At 45.2% G+C, this 26,975-nt stretch overlaps 1 protein-coding gene across 1 annotated transcript in view; it reads right to left on the bottom strand.

The window, feature by feature from the left end:
- The window catches only part of LOC115110683 (Na(+)/H(+) exchange regulatory cofactor NHE-RF1-like), a 36,333-nt gene that overhangs the window by 7,588 nt on the left and 1,770 nt on the right, over positions 1 to 26,975 (bottom strand). Inside the window, exons 2-3 of the mRNA XM_029636524.2 lie at positions 3,534 to 3,704; positions 412 to 565 (exon numbers count right to left, since the gene is read on the bottom strand). Of these exons, the coding sequence (XP_029492384.1) occupies positions 412 to 565; positions 3,534 to 3,704 (325 nt within the window). The remainder of the gene's footprint in view (positions 1 to 411; positions 566 to 3,533; positions 3,705 to 26,975) is intronic.

Raw genomic sequence — 26,975 nt, 5'->3', positions numbered from 1 at the left:
CTGTGTGTAATCAAGTCTCCGTATAAATGCACCTGCACTGTGATAGTCTCAGAGGTCCGTTAAAAGCGCAGAGAGCATCATGAAGAACAAGGAACACACGTATTACGTATTAACTTAAGGGGGCTGAATAATTTTGCACGCCCAATTTTTCAGTTTTTGATTTGTTAAAAAAGTTTGAAATATCCAATAAATGTCGTTCCACTTCATGATTGTGTCCCACTTGTTGTTGAATCTTCACAAAAAAATACAGTTTTATATCTTTGTTTGAAGCCTGAAATGTGGCAAAAGGTTGCAAAGTTCAAGGGGGCCGAATACTTTCGCAAGGCACTGTATGTCTACAGAAAGGATCACTAATCCAGCCAAACTGCATCAACCAAGTTCTGGCCCTTTCTTGTAGATCTCTGGTCTCACCTGTGAGGTGTTCTGGGGTGGGAGCGACTTTGCACCTCCTGAAGAAGGCATCTGTGTCTGTGTCCACAACAAGTAGAGAGGTCTCCTCACCACCAGACTTGATGGCTGCCACCACCTCCGAGTGCTGCTTCCCCTTCACTGTCATACCATTCACCTGGAGAGAGAGGGGGAGAGACGGAGAGATAGAGAGGGGGAGAGATGGAGAGATAGATGGGGAGAGAGACAGAGAGGGGGGGAGAGAGGGAAAGAGAGAGATGGGGAGAGAGGGAGACATAGAGAGGGGGAGAGACAGAGAGAGGGGGAGAGACGAAGACAGAGAGGGGGAGAGAGGGGGGAGACAGAGAGAGATGGGGGGGAGACAGAGAGAGATGGGGAGAGACAGAGAGAGATGGGGAGAGAGGGAGAGAGAGAGCCAGAGGGGAGAGAGGGAGAGAGACAGAGAGTGTGTAAGGAACGTCAAAACACACACAGACACATGTCTGCACAAATCAGCGCATGAAGCATTAACTCCATAGTTGTATAAGTAGTGTAACTATAGTTTACCAAGTCAAAACAGTGAAGGCTAGTCCAACAGCCTAAAACTACAGGTTTCCCTTTCACATCAGCACCATAGTTTGTTCAAGTAAACTAACTATTTATGGGAAACTATTTCTTGCATATTTCCATTGTTCTCACAACGAGGACGATAACCTGTTTATCAAAGCTAGGACTCAGTTTTCAATACTATCAGTCTGTTGTCCAGCAGGAAATCCTGTCTCTCCACACAAACACAGAATATGCTGCTGCACACACACAGAGAGGAAGTGAAGCTCTCCCTGGGGCTTGAGAAATTAGTGTTAAAACTCTTCACTGTTGCATAAGAATCCGTAGTACGCAGTCTGAATACAAACGAAACATTGCTGAAGAGAACAGTGTACAATTCAGAGGAAACATAAAGGGGTGCAAAAACATTCTACTTTCCTTTCTCTTCATACAGTAGGTTCTTGGATAGCAACAACTGCTAGTAGCCAGAGAGTGCTTAGCAACACCATCTCAGCCATCAGGCCATTGGCCCAGCATATGTCATAGTGTCATCTGTTCCCCAGACAGCTGAACATTCTGAGGAACCACTGCTGAGATAGCATGTGTGTACATTGTTTGTGTGGGTTCTGTGAGCTCTAAGTGTGTATTTTGTGCACGCGTGTGTGTGTGTGTGTGTGTGTGTGTGTGTGTGTGTGTGTGTGTGTGTGTGTGTGTGTGTGTGTGCATGCGTGCGTATCTTCGTGTGTGTGCATGTGTGTGTACGTGACTTGCCTAATTAAATAAAGGTTACATTTAAAAAAAAATCCTAATTATTACGTGTCTGTGGGTGTGTACGTGTGTATGCACATGAGTGTAATGCGTGCATGTGTGTGTATCTGTGTCCGTCATAGGGTGGGCCTGCCTGTCTACCACAGTCCCAGGAAGGAGACCAAACAATACGTGCTTGGGCAGTAACAATAGCTGTCCATTTAACAGAAAGAATACAGTCCTCAGTGGGTGGTGGGATTGTGGGGCCTGCTAGGGGATGGAACCCCCTCTCTGTCTCAAGCATTCAACTCTCCTCTCTTCCCTCTCTCCTTTCCTATGGCAGTCTCACATGGCTGCTGGGGAATAGCAGAACCTCATTTACAAACGTGGCTAGAGTAGAATGAGGGCAGCCAGGCAGCCATACACACCTCTGACAATACACACCCACCCACCCTGCTCTACAGTAGTGAGTAATGAGTAGGATAGACGGGGGTGGTGGAGTGCAGACACGTCACCAGTGACAGAGCTGGATTATCCCAGTCTGAGCTAACTCCCAGTGACAGTGTCCACCTCTCCCCTCCTATGAGATTAGGACCCCACACAGAGACGGTTACTACCACTCACAGTCCTCCTCACTCCACACTTCAACTTCAACATGACTGAATTGTGCCAAGGCCATTAACACCTCTTGAGACTAGGGGGCAGTATTTTGATGTTTGGATGAAAAAAGTACCCAAATGAAACTGCCTATTTCTCAGGCCCATAATCTAGAATATGCATATAATTAGGATAGAAAACACTCTAAAGTTTCCAAAACTGTCAAAATTGTCTGTGAGTATAACAGAACTGATATTGCAGGTGAAAACCTGAGGAAAATCCAACCTGGACGTGCTGCTTTCTCCATGGTGTGAACAATCTTTAGACATAGTTTCAGGCTTTTATTTAGAAAAATAAGCAAGAAAGATCACATTGTGTCATTGTATGGCTGGGTGCCTGCAGCTTTTTGCATGCGTAACAGCTTGGAGAATACATTTTCTTTCTCTCTCCTATTGAAGAGGCTACAGTCCCGGTTGAAATATTATCGATTATATATTGTAAAAACAACCTGAGGATTGATTATAAAAAACGTTTGACATGTTTCTACAAACTTTACGGATACTCTTTGGAATTTTCGTCTGCGATGTCGTGACCGCTTGAGCCTGTGGATTTCTGAACATAACGTGCCAACCAAATGGAGGTATTTTGGATATAAAAATAATCTTTATGGAACAAAAGGAACATTTATTGTGTAACTAGGAGTCTCGTGAGTGCAAACATCCGAAGATCATCAAAGGTAAGCGATTCATTTTATTGCTTTTCTGACTTTCGTGACCAATCTACTTGGCTGCTAGCTGTTTGTAATGTTTTGTCTACTGAGAGAGATGTCCTTACATAAACGCTTGGTATGCTTTCACCAAAAAGCTTTTTTGAAATCTGACACGCCAGGTGGATTAACAACAAGCTAAGCTATGTTTTGCTATATTGCACTTGTGATTTCATGAAAATTTAAAAAAATTAGTAATTTAATTTGAATTTGGCACTCTGCAATTCAGCGAATGTTGACGAAAATTATCCCGCTAACGGGATAGGTGCATCAAGAAGTCCCGTAATTTTAGAGAAGCTTGCATGACAAACATAATTGTTTTCATTAATACAATATTATTCAATTTACTACTATACAGTAATAATAGTACTGTGCATTGAATACTACTAACAATAGTAATGTACTATTACTATACATGGAATAATAATAATAATAATAATAATAATAATACAGTATGATGCCAGAGGTCAAAGGTGAGCTAGATAGTTACCTGTACTATCATGTCCTTGGCCAGCAGGCCTGACCTCTGTGCAGGTGAGTCCTCATCCACTGCTCTGATGTACTGACCTGGTCTGGCCTTCTCACTGTGCAGGTTGAAGCCGTAGCCATGAGGCCCCTTCTTGATCACACACAGACGCGGCCTCAGCTCACTCTGCACGTCCTGATGAAGAGATGAAACACAGTTAGTCGAATTCTCCTGTTGGAGAATCTACTTTCTCCTTCCGCTCTCCTGGTTTCCTGTGCTAAGACAATGAATCACATTCACAGAACTTACATGAAATGATTCACATTCACAAAAATATGTTTTTCCTTTACCATTAATACCTAATACATCCCAATATCAAGCGGCAGGTAGCCTAGAGGTATTGGGCCAGTAACCGAAAGATCGCTGGTTTAAATCTCCAAGCCATTGATCAAGACAGTTAACCCCCAACTACAACTGCTCCCCAGGCGTCGATGACGTGGACGACAAGGGGCTGGGTTAAATGCGGAAGACACATTTCAGTTGAATGGATTCAGTTGTGCCAATTAACTAGATATCCCCTTCCCTTTCCCTTCCTTCCCCTTCCCATATGTCCAGTATGCTGATATGGTATGAAATGCAGTAATAGGCTACATTTAAGACCATGACTCTGACATTGATGATCAAATCAGACTAAAATTACACCAGAGTAAGGAAAGGAGTCCGGTCAGAATAGGAGGGTGTACAGAGCATGTGACTGGAGCTGTGTTGGTGTAGGGAGGACTGGGAGGGGCAGGGCAGGAGCCAGGAGGCATGGAGCCACTACCCCGGCCTGAGGAAGGGCCAGTTCCTGAGGGCCAGGCCCCTGTGTTGTGTGAGCCCAGTCAGCCCAGTGAGCCCAGGGCAGGACAATAGCAGGCTGGGAGGTGACCCCTGTCCTCATGCCTCTCTGAGATGACAGGAAGACATAGCACTGTATTGTCATCCAGGAAAAAACTCGACCAAGTCCAGCTACTCCCATCCGTCGGTAGGAGAACATAAGTAATGTCTTTTTTTAGTACGGGGACTGTTTACAGAGTTTTACAAAGCCTCAGGGAATGTTCAAATGTAGGTGCAGAGTTAAATACAGCACCGATATAGAACAGGAGCCAAACAAATGGCACAATCATAATCAATGTCTCTCTGACCCAACAACCCCATACTCCCCCTATTGGCCAATATAATTATTGATCAAATCACTTTTTCCAAATACACTTTTGACTTTTGACACCGACAGTTGAAGTCGGAAGTTTTACATACACCTTAGCCAACTACATTTAAACTCAGTTTTTCACAATTCCTGACATTTATTCAGAGTAAACATTCCCTGTCTTATGTCAGTTAGGACCACCACTTTATTTTAAGAATGTGAAATGTCAGAATAATAGTAGAGAGAATGATTTATTTCAGCTTTTATTTATTTCATCACATTCCGAGTGGGTCAGAAGTGTACATACACTCAATTAGTATTTGGTAGCATTGCCTTTAAATTGTTTAACTTTCTTCCCACAATAAATTGGGTGAATTTTGGCCCATTCCTCCTGACAGAGCTGGTGTAACTGAGTCAGGTTTGTAGGGCTTCTTGCTTGCACACGCTTTTTCAGTTCTGCCCACAAATTTTCTATAGGTGTGAGGTCAGGGCTTTGTGATGGCCACTCCAATACTTTGACTTTGTTGTCCCTAAGTCATTTTGCCACAACTTTGGAAGTATGTTTGGGGTCATTGTCCATTTGGGAGACCCATTTGCGACCAAGCTTTAACTTCCTGACTGATGACTTGAGATGTTGCTTCAATGTCCACATAATTTTACCTCCTCATGATGCCATCTATTTTGTGAAGTGCACCAGGTTCTCCTTTAGCAAAGTACCCCCACAACATGATGCTGCCACCCCCGTGCTTCATGGTTGGGATGGTGTTCTTCGGCTTGCAAGCCTCCCCCTTTTAACCTCCAAACATAACGATGGTCATTATGGCCAAACAGTACTCTTTTTGTTTCATCAGACCAGAGGACATTTCTCCAAAAAGTATGATCTTTGTCCCCATGTGCAGTGGCAAACTGTAGTCTGGCTTTATTATGGCGGTTTTAGAGCAGTGGCTTCTTCCTTGCTGAGCTGCCTTTCAGGTTATGCCAATATAGGACTTGTTTTACTGTGGATATAGATAATTTTGTACCTGTTTCCTCCAGCATCTACACAAGGTCCTTTGCTGTTATTCTGGGATTGATTTGCACTTTTCGCACCAAAGTACTTTCATCTCTAGGAGACAGAACGTGTCTCCTTCCTGAGCGGTATGACGGCTCCGTAGTCCCATGGTGTTTATACTTGCGTCCTATTGTTTGTACAGATGAACGTGGTACCTTCAGGCATTTGGAAATTGCTCCCAAGGATGAACCAGACTTGTGGAGGTCTACAATTTTCTGAGGTCTTGGCAGATTTCTTTAGATTTTCCCATGATGTCAAGCAAAGAGGCACTGAGTTTGAAGGTAATCTTTGAAATACATCTACAGGTACACCTCGAATTGACTCAAATTATGTCAATTAACCTATCAGAAGCTTCTAATGCCATGGCATCATTTTCAGTTATTTTCCAAGCTATTTAAAAGCACAGTCAACTTAGTGTATGTAAACTTCTGACCCACTGGAATTGTGATACAGTGAATTATAAGAGATATAATCTGTCTGTAAACAGTTGTTGGAAAAATGACTTGTGTCCCGCACAAAGTAGATGTCCTAACTGACTTGCCAAAACTATAGTGTGTTAACCAGACATTTGTGGAGTGTTTGAAAAACAAGTTTTAATGACTCCAACCTAAGTGTATGTAAACTTCCGAATTCAACTGTATAATAGAGATTCTAGAATCCATCAGCCAATCACACACACACACACACACACACACACTACATCAAAGCGGAGCAGTCATGAATGACCAATAGCCTTTGTCTTATGTAAGTTGATTGCAGTCTTAAGGAGGAGTAGAGTGCTGTATTAGCCAGTCCAACCAGTGAGTAAAAAAAGGGGACAGGCTGCTGGGTGGAGTGCTGTCGTCACTGAGACTCAGAACGGAAGAAGCCTTTTGTTTAAGGAATGGCACACAAAGCCTTCCCCCTTCCAACGAGCCGCAGCCTCTCCTTCTGTGGAGTAGAGGTCCAGGAAAAGACAGGCTTCCTGAAGACTCCACCTGCTTCCTGCTTTCAGGAATGGCCCAGGCAAAGCCCCTCCCCCACAACACATACGGTCCCTCAGCCATGTCAAGAGGCAACAGCTTGAGAGCGAACGAGTCTATCATGAAGAGACTAGACTGTTCAGTAGACCATTCTCGCTGTCAAAGACAAATACTGATCCTCTCTGAGACAACATCAATAACGCTGGGGCTGGCCAGAGCTTCAATGAGGCTCAACTGCCCCCTGAATTCATTACATGTCTCTGTAGGAGGTTCTAGTCGGAGGAACAGAGTTGAACATGGCTGGGAGGATAGGGAGCAACAGGAGTGTGCCAAACACTGATCCTGCCAATCAGACTTAAGTTGAGTACCTGATGCATCTGATGAAACTGACAACCATCGTACATGTTAATCTGGTCTGATTCTCCTCCATGTTTTCATTCCAGACCTCCATATAAAATATACATTCCAAACTGAGTAAATCAAAATCAACTGTCACAACATATTTATACAATAAATTAAGATAATAAATCATAAATACTTTAATAAGGATCAAACAAGCATATTTAGAGGGAAAGTAGAGGAAATAATATAAATTTGGAAAGTATGCAGGAAAAGCACATTAATTGAACTGAGTAATTCTTGGTGTGGTCCCTCTCTACCCGAAGGCCAAAGTCCTGGTTAAACTGAAAAAGCTGGTTACAGTGGTTTCTCTGCTTCCTGTTTTTGGTGTGAAATCTCTGTTTTGCTACATAATTAAATGCAAACTGCAAACTGTACGCCACAAAGGATTTTCCCTTCAAAATGAAGAAGAGAGACTGAGGGTGCACCTGCGTCCTACAAACTGAAGGCTAGAAACCCCTTGGTCATGGAAGTCATGGTAGATAAGAAAAATACAGCATGGCTTGAGGATGTCCTTCTGGTATGTAGATCCCATTGACTGTCCACTGCACAAGTCTTACACACATTTTACAGGAGCACTAAGCCCAGTGTCTGACAAGGACAGATCTGTTTCAGTCCAATTGGAGTCCTATTCCTCTTAAGGTGGACTTTGCAGAAATTGCTCCGTCATTTCCTGGTTGCTAAAATTCAAATAGCTAGTCCTTAATGTCAGTTAATATAACAAAACAAGCAAGTATAGTGTAGAAAATCATTGTACCATCGAAACCGCTGTGAAATATATTTTCCATAACCAAAAATATAGTATTTGAACTATTTGAAGCTGGTGTACAAAACTGAAAGTAAAAGACCCAAAAATAAAATGTAAGAACAGGAAGCATAGAAATAGCGCACATAGAACAGAATCTACTGCCTCTTAGACTTGCTTTCAATGAGAATGACAGATCTATAACTATCATTTCTATGCAAAATTACATATTGCAGCTTTAATAACAGACATTCACAGCGGAACACAGCCAGGAAGGATGAGGTCAACTGGCCAACGTTGAGCGTCCCTGCCAACCAACAGAAAGGGACCATGGCAGGGTGGCTGAGATAACAGAAGACAGTTTGTGTCGGGAGCAGGGAAGAATCTCCGGGAGGGCACGGAATCTGTGGAATCTGCTGCACACACACAAACCAGGGCCTTCTCCTGGGGAGGAAACCGTGCTTCACTCCTACTGCATGTCCTGTGTGTGTGTGTGTGTGTGTGTGTGTGTGTGTGTGTGTGTGTGTGTGCGTGCACATTCAACCTCTCCACTGCAGGAAGGGAGTAATGGATGGAAGATACCATAAGAACAACAGCCCAAACAGACAGTTTTACAGTCACCCCCCCTGCGCAATAACCTGCGTCACATTCATTGGGCACTAAACGGGAGAAAACACAACCCAGCTTTGGCAGAATATAGGGAATACCCATAGAAAATGCCATGGTGTGCTTTTGGAAAAAATAGGGTGACTGTCTGTCTGCCTCTGTATTATAAAAGTCTCCCACATGAAACCAATATTTGTTTTAGATAAGCTTAGCCGTGACCTGAGTTCAGTCTCAGGACAGAAATATTTGTCTAATCTTTTCACTCTTTATTTTGTTTTGAATGGTTCCCAGAACCTAGTTCTCTCTATCAAGGCATAATATTTGGAGAATGTGGGAGAGGAACGCTGGAAAGTAAGTCCAACTCGGGAAAGGCAGTTACTGGTTCCAAATTCTAAAAGGGAAGGGTTTGGTCATGGTAACCACTCAGGTGGGGGAAGATTACGGTGACCAACTATTACATAGTTAACATTCAATTCAATTCATTACATCATATTAAGCTTTATCTTGTTTTAAGAAATGAAAAATTCCTGTGGTAATTATATACTGTAAATAGGAACACTGTGTGCTACAACTCCTGAATAGTTGTTTCTAAGCCTAAACCTTAAACATCATGTTCCTTTAAAGCTCCCAGAGACCTCACATATGGGCACTTTGTGCTCCAATCACATTGAGTTCAATGACCTCTAAGGAATATCCACGCTCTCATCTCTATCCCCCACACCTACATCACCTTGTGTTGACTTCTATATGAGGAGGTTTCTAACAGTCATAATGTCTGGGGTCTGTGGTCCCACATATCTCCGGTCAACTGAGAAGCAACACCTCATGAATAACAGTTAATACAGGGAGAGAAACTGAGACAACAGTTACAACACAGTTAGTATTAACATTTATGTGAATAAATGACAAGGTTTTGCATATCCTGAATCATCAGAAATAACCATACTAGTAAGCATTTTCAAAGCAAGGAAAAGTATTGTGCTTTGTGGACTATTTTAAATGCTTAGGCATAGATTTGACATGCAGTGAGATGAAGATGACAACCTTTTCCATCGTGAGGGGAAGTACGCCGCACAGGAACTGCTACTTCTTCCTGAAGCCTACTCTTCCCTCTGTAGTCAACTTCCTCACATGCAAGATAAATAAATACACAATACAGATACACACCCCTACACCTGCAGTCCCACTGGTTACAGCACTCACATCTACCACACAGAAGACGTAGAAAGAACAAACAGCCATTTTCCATCCTGCCCACCCCTTGACTGACAATAATGAGTTGGTTTGACTACGCTTCCAGTGTAAATTAGCGACGGTGTCTAATGGGTATTTCTACATGCTGGTTACCGAAACCATCCAGCAAATGTGACCACACTGTTTTACAGCTACGAGGATTTAGAGAGGCTCATCCCTTTCTAAAGCTGTGACTTACAGTAAGTCAGTGTTCGGAGCTGTTCTGACAGATCATTGGCTGTCACCAGAGAGAATGATAGAGGACTCTAGTGCCCGGAAAGTCCCTTTTCGCAAGGGCAGCGCCATTGAGGACTTTCACCATTTTGAAGTTAAGGAAGGATCACATAATTCCATCAAGGTCATCACCTGAGCAAACATTCCATAACTGCAGGTGACAGTAAATCACCAACCTTGACTTTATACCTGTTCAGACAACACACTCCAGGTGGCAGTATGCACCCTTTCAGTTTGTTTACCAACTCATTGAAGTAGTAGAAGAAGAAAACTGACTACTTCAAAATGGAGATGGCGTCAATGGCGCTGCCAGTGCGCTAACAGACGCCATAATGGGAAATGTCCTCTGTCATTCTCATGGAGGGACTCACTAACACCCTCTATATGGAGGTGACAGGAGGGCGGAGAAGCAGTACCTTACCAAGAACCATCTCTATCTTCTTTTTAGGGAAAAAAATATATTGTGATCACCATCATCTATGGCCTACGACTGTGGACACGTGGGCTCAACCAGAAGCCCTAGTTTCATATGAACAAGTGGAACACTTTCAGTACGAACGAACACATTAACAAACCTTGGGGTCTTACTTGAAACTGACTAAAAGCATTTGAGTCATAATTCAAAACCAGGCTTTCCCTGACTGCCAATTGTGCCAGATGTTTTACTATGGCCTGATGCAAAAATAGAACAGCCATCATGTCATCGTCATCCAGTCCAAGTCTAGGAAGGGGACCTTTGGAGCAGGTAGGTCATTGGAGAGAATGAGACTTAGCATCCTCTGGTTCAGCCCATTTCCTCCTTCCTGCTACGTACCGGGCTTTCAATTGCATCTAACCTCAAGCCGAGACAGACACACTTCTTCTCTCTGTTTGCCTACACTCAAAAAAATGTGTATGCCTATTATATAAATGTTTTAACAATACGAAACATACACAAACATCAACGACATCACACCTACCCAGACCCACCTGCTCACACTCCCCTCTCCAGCATCTGCATCCCTCTCATGGCCTCAAACTGCACCATCCTGTTTCTCTTCGTCGCCCACGCACCGTCAACATTTAGATAATAAAGCAATTGACCTTTCCATTGTTTTAACGATGGAGGATTGGTTGATTTCCAGTTTTTAAGTATATACGTTTTTTCAAGAAGAGAATTGTCCAACCCATTGAATATCTCACTACACCCCCATACGCCATGTCTTGAAATATGGAGACAGATGGATTAAAAGTAGATTTACATGGTAATACTTATGAACTCCGCCCATAACTTCCAGATTTAAAGCATTTTCAGAAGGCATGGATTATTGAGTCACTGTTAGATTTACAATAAAGACATGACTCTACTGAGGGCCAGAAAACCACTGTAGGCCTACTGCACACACTAACTAACCAGCCTGAACATGCTAACAAACCAACACACACGCCAACAAGCAAACCTGTAAAAAGGTGCTATCTATAACCTAAAAGGGTTCTTCGGCTGTCCCCATTGGAGAACCATTGTATAACTCTTTTTGGTACAAGGTATACCCTTTTAGTTCCAGGTAGAACCATTTTGGGTTCCACATAGAACCCTTTCCACAGGGGGTTCTACATGGAACCCAAAAGGGTTATCCTATGGGGACAACTGAAGAACCCTTTTGGAACCCTTTTTTCTAAGAGTACAGTTTATCTACACACAACTGTTAACCCGCATCATTAAGCCTGATATACTCAACTATCTGCAGCTGCTGGAGATGCTTCTTTCTTAATCTATCTCTTCTGAAAGATTTGACAGCCCCCACACAGAGCATGATATAACCCAGTTCACCATAACACACGACCCCCTCAGGAAGCAGTATGTGCCAGATAAGGTACAGTATCACCACAGCTTCTGTTTAACTGGCACCACACAGCTGCAACACCTCAAACATACTCCTGACAAAGAACGGTCACTAAAACTGACTGACCTTGTTTATACCTGGGAGGCACAAACCAACCAAAATCACACCTGTCAAAAAATAATAACACTTATTTCACTCTTTTGTAGCTGTTTTCAGTTCATACTTACCTGATATTAACCCATATTTACTATTTACCTAAACCCCTGTCAAGAGCGCTTCACTGTCTCTTCAGCACCTGAGTCAATGATTGACAGCAGAGATGTCATCCCATAAAAACCTGATCTGATGTGGAGAGCTGTAAAACACCATGATGAGCTCCAGTAAAATATCTCAAAGGTTAATGATCTCAGGCAATTTGCATTGTCCATCCTCTCATTCTCTTCCCCTGACCATATTTAACACAGAGGGCCTTTCTAATGGAACACTAAGGCAGCTGTCAAAGTCACCACCTCACCAGCTTGAAAACAGCTTCATACACCATGCCAGCGGCTGCCACTCTGCCAGATGCCTGGTTCATATTTTCCCCATGTGAAGCCAGTGGAGGACTGAAGTGTAACTACTGTGTATTCACCAGGACATCATCATATTGTAGCCGGGTAACGTGTGTCATTATTACTGCAGAATGCCAGGGTCTCTGAGTGACTCAACTACAGGGCAACATCCAGGAAAAAGACTCATGTTAAATCATGTTATTCTTAAGCAGTAAGGCCCGAAGGGGTGTGGTATATGGCCAATATACCATGGCTAAGGGCTGTTCTTAAGCACGACGCAACGTGGAGTGCCTGGATACAGCCATTAGTCGTGGCATGTAGGCAATATATCACAAAAACCTGAGGTGCCTTATTGCTATTATAAAACTGGTTACCAACGTAATTATTGCAATTTTTTGTCATACCCTTGGTATACGGTCCGATGCATTGAACCACCCACTTTATAATTCATGATAACGCCATACAAGAGATATTCTACTGCAGCTGTAATGGACAGAGAATGTGTCTTGCTCTGCCTGAAAGGCATTGGCTCTCGCAGAGTTTTCCATGCTGCACATGGCTGCATTTTGTGCCATCGATAATGTCCCAAGTCTAGGCACCCTCCTCTGCCACGCGCCCCGCAAATCATCAACCCAGGCATTCCGCACGCACTCAGCAGTCCTCTATATACAATAGATCTGTCATGCAGTCAGCCCACTGCTACCGCCTGCTACCACAGCAACTTTTAAACAGGGCCTCTAACTCCTGGGCTTTTAATAAGTGGTAGAAAGCTGAGCAACACCCCTTGATCAGGTGAAAGAATAACCTCAGAGATGACAAAGTCAAAAGCTCCATGGTTACTCAGTGGAATAGGACAAATCCTTAGCCTCGTGATTGTCATGTGTAATTTTGACAAGAGCTTAGTTTAGTGACCCTTTCAAACCCCTATAGGGGCGAGAGTTAATATGTTTCTGACTGACAAACTCACTGTTGTAAACCTGGTTTTTCAGTCAGTGTGGAAGGGGTGAACAATGCACCCTAATATCCAGTGGTGTAAAGTACTTAAGTAAAAATACTTTACAGTATTACTTTAGTATTTAACACTAATGGGTGGGTGTGGCCTGATTAGGTACTGAAGTGCCCAGCATCCCCAGACATCCTTTTCAGTCAAATCTCTAGTTCTGTCTCTTCTCAGGACACACATTTCCAAAGCAGCTGTCCCTCCTCCATCCCTATGGCTCTCTATCAGTGTGTTAGTATCAGTGTGTTAGTATCAGTGTGTTAGTCCTACCCTATCAGGTACCAGGCCTGAGGAGTCAACATGGTTTATCTGTGAGGCCATGCTTCCTGTCTCTGACCTCCACCCAACGAGTTGCAGGCACACAAAATGTCTCCCACATCCAACTGAGCCCAGCCCCAGAGAACCTGTCACTGCACAGATTGGCAGAGACAATGATGAAGATTAGATCATACTGCTAGCTCAGAGGGGAGAGAGAAAGGGCTAGGAAAGGATGAGAGGGATGAATAAGTGAAAGAGAACGTTGTGACATCCTGTGTGGCGTCATTCAGGCTATGGATGGTCAACATGTGACAAACATTTGCTCACACTTTGCTGTCAGACTGTAGTCAGCTTTGATAACATAACCAAGCTCACCAACACTGCAGAAACCAACATCATACACCCACCATGGTAGAATATATTATACCCCTGGCCTTTCATACCTCCATAGAATCCCTTTCAGACAGAACACACACAGTATAAACACTATGCCTGTATGTGTTGTATAGTCTGTCCTGGTCCTACTCTGTGGTGTCATCGCTGGGCGCGGGTGACGGAGGGTGTGGCCATTTCTCTCATTGTCAAGGAGGGGTTATGAACCCTGAGGGGTATGGAATGAGAAATGGAATGTTGTAGCATTCTCTCCTCTTGCATCCCAGGGGGCTCCCCTTGTGAGGTCCACTTCCACCCCACCCTGACCTGGCCCTGTGTCGTGGCCCTAACTGTAGGAGAGACGGTGATGCTGCTGTTTTGGGCCAGAGTCACTCGTTCACTTCACTACAAACCCTCTACCATCCACACACACACACACACACACGCGCGCACGCGCACACACACGCACGCACGCACACAAACCACTCCTCAGACAAAGCCACTGGGTCTCAGGAAGAGGGCCATGGTGGGTGTGAATGTATGGCCAGAGCTCCACCCTGGGCCCCAGACAAGACTGGAGACAGAACACACTGAGCAGAGCAGGAAGCCCAGTGACCTACAGTGAGGGACTTCCAATACACCTCTCTGTCCATGTGATGCCTACAATTAAAGGCTACTATTGTGTGCAGTAGATCTAAGGCCAAAATCACAGTCTGTATAATACAACTAAACCCTTATTAGAGAAGCAGATGTACGGGACTGACCGTAGAGCCTAGAGGGGGTGTGTAAGACAGAGTTAGTTACATAATACACTCACAAGCTCCTGAACTCTTACCCTCTACAAACAAATACACACACATTTACACAAGTTGACACCACACACAAGTTGGCACAACCTACTCTCACACACACACACACACACACACACACACACACACACACACACTGCACAGTATACAAATAAATGGATCAGTCTATTGAAACACAATGAATCCTGTGACCTGTGTTTATAGACCTCCACCCTGTCTCTCTTGTCATGTTGACCGTTTCCTCTGGAACACACTGCTCAACAAAGAGGAGGGAAGGAAAGGGTGACTCCCAAACATTCTCTCTCACACACACACACACACAAACACACACACGTGATTGAGCAAATACACATGAAGACAGATGCACTACACACGACCACACATCAAAAACAATGGGGTAATCGGGCCCTCAATATACTGTAGTCCTCCAGTACCCCCAACAGCACACATTTTTGTTGTAGCACCAGACAAACTCACCTGATTTAGCTCATTGAAAGCTTGATGATTAGTTGACAAGTTGAATCAAGTGTGCTTGTCTGGGCTACAATAAAAAAGTGTACTGTTAGAGATAATGGAGGCCTGGAGTTGGGAAACACTGCTCTAGTCTACCAGATTTGACCAAAGTTACAAGGAATGCCATCAACTACAGTAAGAGGTTTGACTTTGACTTAAACAGACCACGTTAGTTAGCATGTTATCCACTAGCATGAACAACACTTTACTGTGTGTATACTGTAGACCAGGGGTACTCAACTCTTACCCTATGAGGTCCGGAACCTGCTGCTTTTCTGTTCTACCTGATCATCATTTGCACACACCTGGTGTCCCAGGTCTCAATCAGTCCCTGATTAGAACTATTGAAAAAAAATCAGTGGAACATGCTCAAGGTCCAGAGTTGAGTTTGAGGGCTGTAGACTGTAGTAATTGTTGAGAAATTACAGTAATAAAGACTAGGAGTTTTCATTGTGACCTGTAGAGGCAACTCATTGTGGAAAGAGCAGAAGAGGGGGATGAGAGGGATGAGGATGAGAGTGGTGAGAGGGATGAGGATGAGAGTGGTGAGGGGGATGAGAGGGGAGGGGGATGAGGATGAGAGTGGTGAGGGGGATGAGAGGGATGAGGGGGAGGGGGTCTGCCTGACTCTCTCTACCTCCAACAACAACAATGACAGGAAACCAGTCTAAGCTTTCTGGAGTCTATGTGTTGGCCAAGGCCCCAGGAAAAGATTCCCACAGAAGCAAGCTACGCTAATGAGATTGAAAGAGCGAGTCACAAACTAAGGTGTGGCTGCCCGTTTCCTAAAATATGTATTTTTATTTTACCTAGGCAAGTCAGTTAAGAACAAATTCTTATTTTCAATGGCAGCCTAGGAACAGTGGGTTAACTGCCTTGTTCAGGGGCAGAACGATCTTGCAACCTTTTGGTTACTAGTCCAATGCTCTAACCACTAGGCTACAGTAGCCTAAGCAAATCAGGCAAGTCAGTTGAGAACAAATTCTTATTTTACAATGACGGCCTACCGTCATAAGAGAAGTTCATAAAGAGTTGACATATTTTCTTTAAATGGAATAGGACAATGTTATTGAACAGCCATTGTTGATTGTATGGCATCAGCGTCTGGTTGAATAGTTGGTAAAGCTAACATAAATAATGTCAGGCTTTGTGTCGTAACTTGAACATGGTGAGGTACACCCAGAGACTTGGTCTGGAATACATAACTATAACCCAGTAAATAAAATATTACCCACTATAGGTCAAACCCACTAAATAATCCACCAGGAATGCTTAAAGAAAAGCCCTGGTTTCAAATATCTTTTACGAGTTGCTCGCTCCTCGGTCACCAGATGAAACCATTGAATTAAAGCCATTGTCAACCCACGCACTCCATTCTGTGGGAGATAAAACAATATAGAGAGAATCCTCCTAAACAGTCACTAACGTGGGATATTCCTATGCCTGAGGAACCATGTTTTGCTATAACAAAAGCCTCTCCCCACTATGGCACACCACAAGGGCCAAAAAGCCTAGAGGCAGTGGGTGTGTCAGTGGTTGATCCATGATCCATCCTTTAATAAGCATCTTTTATATGAATGAGTAGATTACAGGCTTAGTATCTGGTAGAAACCTGGTGGAAACAGACAGACAGACAACTGGCATATGCCTACAGGTGTAACGGTTGTCATAGGTGGAAGAAGGTGAAGAGGACCAAGGTGCAGCGTGGTACGTGTTCATGGTAGATTTAATAAAGAAACTGAACACTAGAACAAAAAAATAACAAAGCGGAACAAACAAAACAGTTCTGTCTGGTGCAGACACACAAAGACAGAAAACAACTACCCACACCCATAGTGGGAAAACAGGCTGCCTAAGTATGGTTCTCAATCAGAGACAACGATTGCCAGCTGCCTCTGATTGGGAACCATACCAGGCCAAACACATAGAAATACAAAACCTAGACTACAAAACATAAGACTACAAGATATAAAAAAGGAACTAAGGTCGGGACGTGACAGTACCCCCCCCCCCCAAAGGTGCGGACTCCGGCCGCAAAACCTAAACCCATAGGGGAGGGCCTGGGCATCTGTCCACGGTGGCGGCTCTGGCGCGGGACGTGGACCCCACTCCACCTTAGTCTGGGCCCACTTCGGTGGTGCCTTTGGAGCGGCGACCCTCGCCGCCGACCCCGGACTGGGGACCCTTCCAGCGTGCCCCGAATAGACGGGAGACTATTGAAGGGGGACTCTGGCAGCGCAGGACTAAAGGGGGACTCTGGCAGCGCAGGACTAAAGGGGGACTCTGGCAGCGCAGGACTGACGGGCGGCTCTGGCAGCGCAGGACTGACGGGCGGCTCTGGCAGCTCCTGACTGACGGGTGGCTCTGAAAGCTCCTGACTGACGGGCGGCTCTGGTAGCTCCTGGCTGACGGGAGGCTCTGGTAGCTCCTGACTGACGGGAGGCTCTGGTAGCTCCTGGCTGACGGGTGGCTCTGAAAGCTCCTGACTGACGGGCGGCTCTGGTAGCTCCTGGCTGACGGGAGGCTCTGGTAGCTCCTGGCTGGCGGGTGGCTCTGAAAGCTCCTGACTGACGGGCGGCTCTGGTAGCTCCTGACTGACGGGAGGCTCTGGTAGCTCCTGACTGACGGGCGGCTCTGAAAGCTCCTGACTGACGGGCGGCTCTGGTAGCTCCTGACTGACGGGTGGCTCTGAAAGCTCCTGACTGACGGGCGGCTCTGGTAGCTCCTGGCTGACGGGAGGCTCTGGTAGCTCCTGACTGACGGGTGGCTCTGAAAGCTCCTGACTGACGGGCGGCTCTGGTAGCTCCTGACTGACGGGTGGCTCTGAAAGCTCCTGACTGACGGGAGGCTCTGGCAGCTCCTGACTGACGGGTGGCTCTGAAAGCTCCTGACTGACGGGCGGCTCTGGTAGCTCCTGGCTGACGGGAGGCTCTGGCAGCTCCTGACTGACAGAAGCACTAAATAAACTTTAGTTAGTGCTAAATACGGCTGCTAGAATCCTGACTAGAACCAAAAAAATGGCTTCCTGTCAAGGCAAGGGCTGATTTCAAGGTTTTACTGCTAACCTACAAAGCATTACATGGGCTTGCTCCTACCTATCTCTCTGATTTGGTCCTGCCGTACATACCTCAACGTACGCTACGGTCACAAGACGCAGGCCTCCTAATTGTCCCTAGAATTTCTAAGCAAACAGCTGGAGGCAGGGCTTTCTCCTATAGAGCTCCATTTTTATGGAATGGTCTGCCTACCCATGTGAGAGACGCAAACTCGGTCTCAACCTTTAAGTCTTTACTGAAGACTCATCTCTTCAGTGGGTCATATGATTGAGTGTAGTCTGGCCCAGGAGTGTGGAGATGAACGGAAAGGCTCTGGAGCAACGAACCGCCCGTGCGGTCTCTGCCTAGCCGATTCCCCTCTTTCCACTGGGATTCTCTGACTCTAACCCTATTAGAGGGGCTGAGTCACTGGCTTACTGGTGCTCTTCCATGCCGTCCCTAAGAGGGATGCGTCACTTCAGTGGGTTGAGTCACTGATGTGATCTTCCTGTCTGGGTTGGCGCCCCCCCCTTGGGTTGTGCCGTGGCGGAGATCTTTGTGGGCTATACTCAGCCTTGTCTCAGGATGGTAAGTTGGTGGTTGAAGATATCCCTCTAGTGGTGTGGGGGCTGTGCTTTGGCAAAGTGGGTGGGGTTATATCCTTCCTGTTTGTCCCTGTCCGGGGGTATTATCGGATGGGGCCACAGTGTCTCCTGACCCCTCCTGTCTCAGCCTCCAGTATTTATGCTGCAGTAGTTTGTGTCGGGGGCTAGGGTCAGTTTGTTATATCTAGAGTACTTCTCCTGTCTTATCCGGTGTCCTGTGTGAATTTAAGTATGCTCTCTCTAATTCTCTCTTTCTCTCTTTCTTTCTCTCTCTCGGAGGACCTGAGCCCTAGGACCATGCCTCAGGACTACCTAGCATGATGACTCCTTGCTGTCCCCAGTCCACCTGGCCGTGCTGCTGCTCCCGTTTCAACTGTTCTGCCTGTGATTATTATTATTGGACCATGCTGGTCATTTATGAACATTTGAACATCTTGGCCATGTTCTGTTATAATCTCCACCCGGCACAGCCAGAAGAGGACTGGCCACCCCACAAAGTCTGGTTCCTCTCTAGGTTTCTTCCTAGGTTTTGGCCTTTCTAGGGAGTTTTTCCTAGCCACCGTGCTTCTACACCTGCATTGCTTGCTGTTTGGGGTTTTAGGCTGGGTTTCTGTACAGCACTTTGAGATATCAGCTGATGTACAAAGGGCTACATAAATAAATTTGATTTTGATTTGACGGGAGGCTCTGGCAGCTCCGGACAGGGGGGAGACTCTGGCAGTTCCGGACAGGGGGGAGACTCTGGCAGCTCCGGACAGGGGGGACACTCTGGCAGCTCCGGACAGGGGGGACACTCTGGCAGCTCCGGACAGGGGGGACACTCTGGCAGCTCCGGACAGGGGGGACACTCTGGCAGCTCCGGACAGGGGGGACACTCTGGCAGCTCCGGACAGGGGGGACACTCTGGCAGCTCCGGACAGGGGGGACACTCTGGCAGCTCCGGACAGGGGGGAGACTCTGGCAGCTCCGGACAGGGGGGAGACTCTGGAAGTGCTAGACAGGAGGAAGCACCTGAAGGGAGGAGACGGTGAGACAGCCTGGTGCGTGGGGCTGCCACAGGAGGCCTGGTGCGTGGAGGAGGCACCGGATGGACCGAACCGTAGAGGTGCACTGGAGGTCTCGAGCACAGAGCCTGCACAACCTGTCCTGGCTGGATACTCCCCGTAGTCCGGCAAGTGCGGCGGGGTGGAACAGACCGCACTGGGCTGTGCTGGTGAACCTGGGACACTGTGCATAGGGCTGGTGCCATATAACCCAGGCCGAGGAGACGCATTGGAGACCAGATGCACTGAGCCGGCATCATTGCTCCTGGCTCGATGCCCACTCTACGAGGAGCTGCGATGTAAGCGCACCGGGCTATGCCTGCGCACTGGGGACACCATGCGCCTCACGGCATAACGGCGCAACACGGTGCCTGCCCGGTCCACCTCCCGCCACGGTAAGCACAGGGAGTTGGCTCAGGTCTTCTACGTGACTCAGGTCTCCTACCACACTCCCCGTCTGTCCCCCCCAATACATTTTTTGGGGCTGCCTCTCGGGCTTCCTTGCCAGCCGTGTTCCCTCAAAGCGCTGGCTCCCTTTACCTGCTGCCTCCGCTCTCCTGGCTGCCTCCACCTGTTCCCATGGGAGGCGATCCAGGATCTCCTCCCATGTGTAGGAACCCTTCCCATCCAGAATGTCCTCCCATGTCCATGCGTCCATTCCACGCTGCTCCTGGTGACCTCGCTGCTTGGTCCTTTTTTGGTGGGTAGTTCTCTAACGGTTGTCGTAGGTGGAAGAAGGTGAAGAGGACCAAGGTGCAGCGTCGTACGTGTTTACATTTACATTACATTTACATTTAAGTCATTTAGCAGACGCTCTTATCCAGAGCGACTTACAAATTGGTGCGTTCACCTTAAGACATCCAGTGGAACAGCCACTTTACAATAGTGCATCTAAATCTTTTAAGGGGGGAGGGGGTGAGAAGGATTACTTTATCCTATCCTAGGTATTCCTGAAAGAGGTGGGGTTTCAGGTGTCTCCGGAAGGTGGTGATTGACTCCGCTGTCCTGGCGTCGTGAGGGAGTTTGTTCCACCATTGGGGGGCCAGAGCAGCGAACAGTTTTGACTGGGCTGCGCGGGAACTGTACTTCCTCAGTGGTAGGGAGGCGAGCAGGCCAGAGGTGGATGAACGCAGTGCCCTTGTTTGGGTGTAGGGCCTGATCAGAGCCTGGAGGTACTGAGGTGCCGTTCCCCTCACAGCTCCGTAGGCAAGCACCATGGTCTTGTAGCGGATGCGAGCTTCAACTGGAAGCCATGTTCATGGTAGATTTAATAAAGAAACTGAACACTAGAACAAAAAAACAACAAAGTGGAACAAACGAAACAGTTCTGTCTGGTGCAGACACACAAAGACAGAAAACAACTACCCACACCCATAGTGGGAAAACAGGCTGCCTAAGTATGGTTCTCAATGAGAGACAACAATTGCCAGCTGCCTCTGATTGGGAATCATACAAGGCCAAACACATAGAAATACAAAACCTAGACTACAAAACATAGGATGCCCACCCCAACTCCTGCCCTGACCAAACTAAAAACAGAGACATAAAAAAGGAACTAAGGTCAGGACGTGACAACAGGCCTGTCTGCATGTTGCTGTTCTCCAGGCAAAGTCTCTATGCTACTATTCTCTACAGACTTCCTCCAAGGCATGGAACACACACAACAGCCCCTCCCTGAACAGCACAACTCTCAGCCTACTAGTCACAGTTGATTTCATCTGACACAAGGAGGACTCTTTCTCTCCTGTAATTTGCCTTTAAAAACAGGCTTATGTAACCAGGCAGTCATTCATGAGGACTCCAGAAGCACCAAGCTGACTGGCTGGCTGGCATCCTCCTCGGTCTCCCAGTGGAATCTCAATAGACCAAAGCCTCTCGGTTGATGTGGGATTTCCTCAAAAGCAAATGGAGGGAATTAGGCGCCTCACGCACACAAAACAATAACAACACAACAGATAAGATAAGATAGATACTGTGGATAGAAAATACACTTAGAGGCTCAACTCAAGGCATGCATCACACCCTTATTTTCATATTTTATCAGATGTTTAGAGTGGCTTTAATGACAGATCCCATAGGATCCAGCCAGTATGACAAGACGCACCTAAATCTATTAACAGTGTAATAAGGGCAGCCAAAATATAACCTGTTGTGACTTGTGTGCTGGTTTACTGCATCCCTCCCCACTCCACTGCATTTTACAATGGGGGTTACATTTTACTGCAGGGAAAACAGAGAAAGCCCTTTGAATCCAATGGCTTGTTGTGTGTGCAGTGGCCACGTAAATGGCTATCAGAGAAGGAATAGACAATCAAACTCAGGAGTGCTGGAAAAATTATCTCTGTCCTTGGTTTCTAACAAGAGAGAAGACTGCAATTCCTGATTGCATTCAAAATGTTCCATCTCTACTTTCCTCCTCTCCATTGCTTCACACCCGTTTCTCACTTTTCCTCTCACACACACAGACCAACACTCAACATGGATAGCACACACCACATCAGTGTAACCAAGGCAACTCCTCCTTGGTTTCCAGAGAGGGCGTTCCTCTTGGTCCCCTCTTTTGTTTTTCTTCAAAGACAGGGACATGCAGTTGCTAAAGACGTCAGTGAGACTGCTAAACCAACATGCTGTGTATTCACCACCCAGGCCGTGTGTGTGTGTGTGTGTGTGTGTGTGTGTGTGTGTAACGTCACACTGACTGCATGGGCCAGGGTAGAGGAATGCCGGACAGGATGCAAGCAGAAAATTCCTGAAACATAGTAATATCGTCTAAGCCTGAGTTGTGTCACTGCCAGTGTTCCAATATATAGGCTTACCATTTATGATCTTCTCAACCTTCAAACATTAAAGCAGTATTTACAGTAATACATTTACATGTACATTAATACACAGTACATTTTTTCCATGAGCTTCAATTGCTCTAGTCTATAGAGTTAACTAATGTGATATTGTGGTCTGATGTACTGTAACATGTTCATCTGTTGAGGGGATCTGATAGATTGTTCAACATTGCACAACAGTATTTCTGTGCCACAAGTCCTCTACCTTCCACAGTCATGTCTGTCACCGGGCCCTTGACTAGGCCTCTGCCTTGTAGTGTTAACACACAGCACTGATAAGAGATGAGGCTGAAGCAGCATGTAACTACCCTGCAGACTCAGAGTCACAGCAGGGCCTATAGGTGCTGTGTTTTCGGATATTGGGACGAAACATGGAAGTTAAGGGTGAGGGAAACAGGGTTCTCATAAGGTTTCTTAGATGACCCCCCATTATCTTCCCTGCAAGTTCAGAGATTAAACCGTGTTAGAAATCCTGCTCTTAATATTGATTAATGTAATGAGAGCAGAGTGGGTTACTGCTTTATTGGAAGTGTAATGGTGGAGGAGTTTAAGTCACAAACATGTCAACTGTATCCAGTACACATAGTTTACACAGGATATGCAGGATGTATAGGAGCCCCTCGAGCAGCCCATAAGATGCTGCACATGTGTCTGGCTGGCTGCATCCTGTCCAACACATGAGTGGGCTGGTCATGGCTGGGCACTGCAGGGTATGGTAGTGAGACTGTTGTTTAGACTGTTATGGTAGCAAATCACTCAGCAGTGAGATTCACTCGGAGCCACATTGGAACACAAAGACCCAAACAGACAGTGCAGTGTCAGTGAAGAAGTCTGGGTTATTACGTCACAGCAATAGAGGAACCAGAGTGGGGCTGGGAGAGCCCCAGGGGTAAACATCCGGGACACGGCGGGGGGTACAGATGTTCTGGAGTGCCCCTCTTTTCTTCAATGTTTGAATGAACCCACGTCATGTGCATGCTGTTAGCTAGAAGGTATTAAGAGGACGTGAAGACTAAATGTCGTCCCTTTAAATAATAAATAAAGTGAGAAACGACTACTGAACAATGTGAGGAGCATTTGAAGAGTTGATTTATCCACAATATTGTTTTTTTTGGGGGGGGGGTTCGCTAGAAATGATTGCTTATTGGTACCTTAATGTATGTGTAAAATATTACTGTTCTCAGATTTTAAAATATATATATATAATATTGAAATGTGTTATTTAGAAAACGCTATACAGTCATGGACAAAAGTTTTGAGAATTACATAAATATTAATTTCCAGATATCTTGCTGCTTTAGATAGTTTTGTCAGATGTTACTATGGAATACTGAAGTATAATTACAAGCATTTCATAAGTGTCAAAGGCTTTTATTGACAATTACATGAAGTTGATGCAAAGAGTCAGTATTTGCAGTTTTGACTCCTCTTTTTCCAGACCTCTGCAATCCGCCCTGGCATGCTGTCAATTAACTTCTGGGCCACATCCTGACCGATGGCAGCCCATTCTTGCATAATCAATGCTTGGAGTTTTTCAGAATTTGTGGGTTTTTGTTTGTCCACCCGCCTCTTGAGGATTGACCACAAGTTCTCAATGGGATTAAGGTCTGGGGAGTTTCCTGGCCATGGACCCAAAATATCGATGTTTTGTCCCCGAGCCACTTAGTTATCACTTTTGCCTTATGGCAAGGTGCTCCATCATGCTGGAAAAGGAATTGTTCGTCACCAAACTGTTCCTGGATGGTTGGTAGAAGTTGCTCTCGGAGGATGTGTTGGTACCATTCTATATTCATGGCTGTGTTCATAGGCAAAATTGTGAGTGAGTCCACTCCCTTGGCTGAGAAGCAACCCCACACATGAATGGTCTCAGGATGCTTTACTGTTGGCATGACACAGGACTGATGGTAGCGCTCACCTTGTCTTCTCCGGACAAGCTTTTTTCCGAATGCCCCAACCAATCGGAAAGGGGATTCATCAGAGAAAATGACCTTACCCCAGTCCTCAGCAGTCCAATCCCTGTACCTTTTGCAGAATATCAGTCTGTCCCTGATGTTTTTCCTGGAGAGAAGTGACTTCTTTGCTGCCCTTCTTGACACCAGGCCATCCTCCAAAAGTCTTCACTGTGCGTGCAGATGCACTCACACCTGCCTGCTGCCATTCCTGAGCAAACTCTGTACTGGTGGTGCACCGAACCCACAGCTGAATCAACTTTAGGAGACGGTCCTGGCGCTTGCTGGACTTTCTTGGGCACCGTGAAGCCTTCTTCACAACAATTGAACCGCTCTCCTTGAAGTTCTTGATGATCCGATAAATGGTTGATTTAGGTGCAATCTCACTGGTAGCAATATCCTTGCCTGTGAAGCCCTTTTTGTGCAAAGCAATGATGACGGCACGTGTTTCCTTGCAGGTAACCATGTTTGACAGAGGAAGAACAATGATTCCAAGCACCACCCTCCTTTTGAAGCTTCCAGTCTGTTATTTGAACTCAATCAGCATGACAGAGTGATCTCCATTCTTGTCCTCGTCAACACTCACACCTGTGTTAACGAGAGAATCACTGACATGATGTCAGCTGGTCCTTTTGTGGCAGGGCTGAAATGCAGTGGAAATGTTTTTAGGGGATTCAGTTCATTTGCATGGCAATGAGGGACTTCGCAATTAATTGCAATTCATCTGATCACTCTTCATAACATTCTGGAGTATATGCAAATTTCCATCATCCAAACTGAGGCAGCAGACTTAAAAAAATAATATTTGTGTAATTCTCAAAACCTTTGGCCACGACTATATATCCATTGTTTAGTTGGAATGTTTGTAAACTGTGTATTTGACTGTGATATAGTGCCTTCTGAAAGAATTCACACCCCTTGACCTTTTTCCACATTTTGTTGTGTTACAAAATGGTATTAAAATTGATTGAGTTGTTTTTGTTTTGTGTCAATGATCTGCACAAAATACTCTAATGTCAAAGTGGAAGAAAAATCCTAACATTTGTACAAAGAAAATATGAAAAAGAATACAAGAATATATCTTCATCAGATAAGTATTCAAACCACTGAGTCAATACATTTTAGAATCACCTTTGGCAGTGATTACAGCTGTCATTCTTTCTGGGTAATTCTCTAATAGCTTTCCACACCTGGATTGTGCAACATTGGCCCATTATTTTCAAAATTCTTCAAGATCAATGATTGGTGATCATTGCTAAACAACCATTGTCAGGTCCTGCCATAGATTTTCAAGCAGATTTAAGTAACTCAGGATTTAAGCCACTCAGGAATATTCACTGTCTTCTTGGTAAACAATTCCAGTGTAGATTTGACCTTGTGCTATATATAAGGTTATCGTCCTGCTGAAATGTGAATTAAACTCCAAGTGTCTGGTGGAAAGCAGACTGAACTACATTTCCTCCAGGATTTTGCCTGTGCTTATCTCCATTCCCTTTCTTTTTTTTCCTGAAAAACTACCCAGTCCTTAACGATTACAAGCATACCCATAACATGATGCAGCCACAACTATGCTTGAAAATATGGAAAGTGGTACACAGTAATGTGTTGTATTGGATTTTCTCCAAACATAATAGTTTGTATTCAGGACAAAAAGTTGCTTTGTCATATTTTTTGCAGTATTACTTTAGTGCCTTGTTGCAAACCGGATGTATGTTTTGGAAAATTGTTATTCTGTACAGGGTTTCTTCTTTTGACTCAGTTAGGTTAGTATTGTAGAGTAACTACTTGCCATAACAAAGGTGTAGAATAATTACTGACTCAAGAAATGTCAGCTTTACATTTTTTATTCATTTGTAAAAAAATGTCTCAAAACATAATTCCACTTTGACATTATGGGGTAAAGTGTATAAGCCAGTGACAACAAATCTAAACTAAAACCATTTTAAATTCAGGCTGTAAAACAACCAAATGTGTAATAAGTCAAGGGGTGTGAATCATTTCTGAAGGCGCTGTATGTGGCTGCACGAACTGTATGTTGCTCTGGACAAGATGAATACAATGTTAATTCTAAATGTTTTACATACAGATCTCACATAATAAAAATAACTCAATTAAATATTGATGTCACCAATGTATAATTTGTTCAGTTCTTTAATAAACTAAAATGTTATTTGTTAAATGTGACTGTGTAAAACCTAGCAGTACTACTTATTTCTCTGAGTGACTGAAATGAAACCATTAAGTTATAGATT

Source organism: Oncorhynchus nerka, linkage group LG26, assembly GCF_034236695.1.
Source record: "Oncorhynchus nerka isolate Pitt River linkage group LG26, Oner_Uvic_2.0, whole genome shotgun sequence".
In the NCBI taxonomy this organism is placed as follows: Eukaryota; Metazoa; Chordata; class Actinopteri; order Salmoniformes; family Salmonidae; genus Oncorhynchus; species Oncorhynchus nerka.
This window is presented reverse-complemented; position numbering and strand designations above follow the sequence as displayed.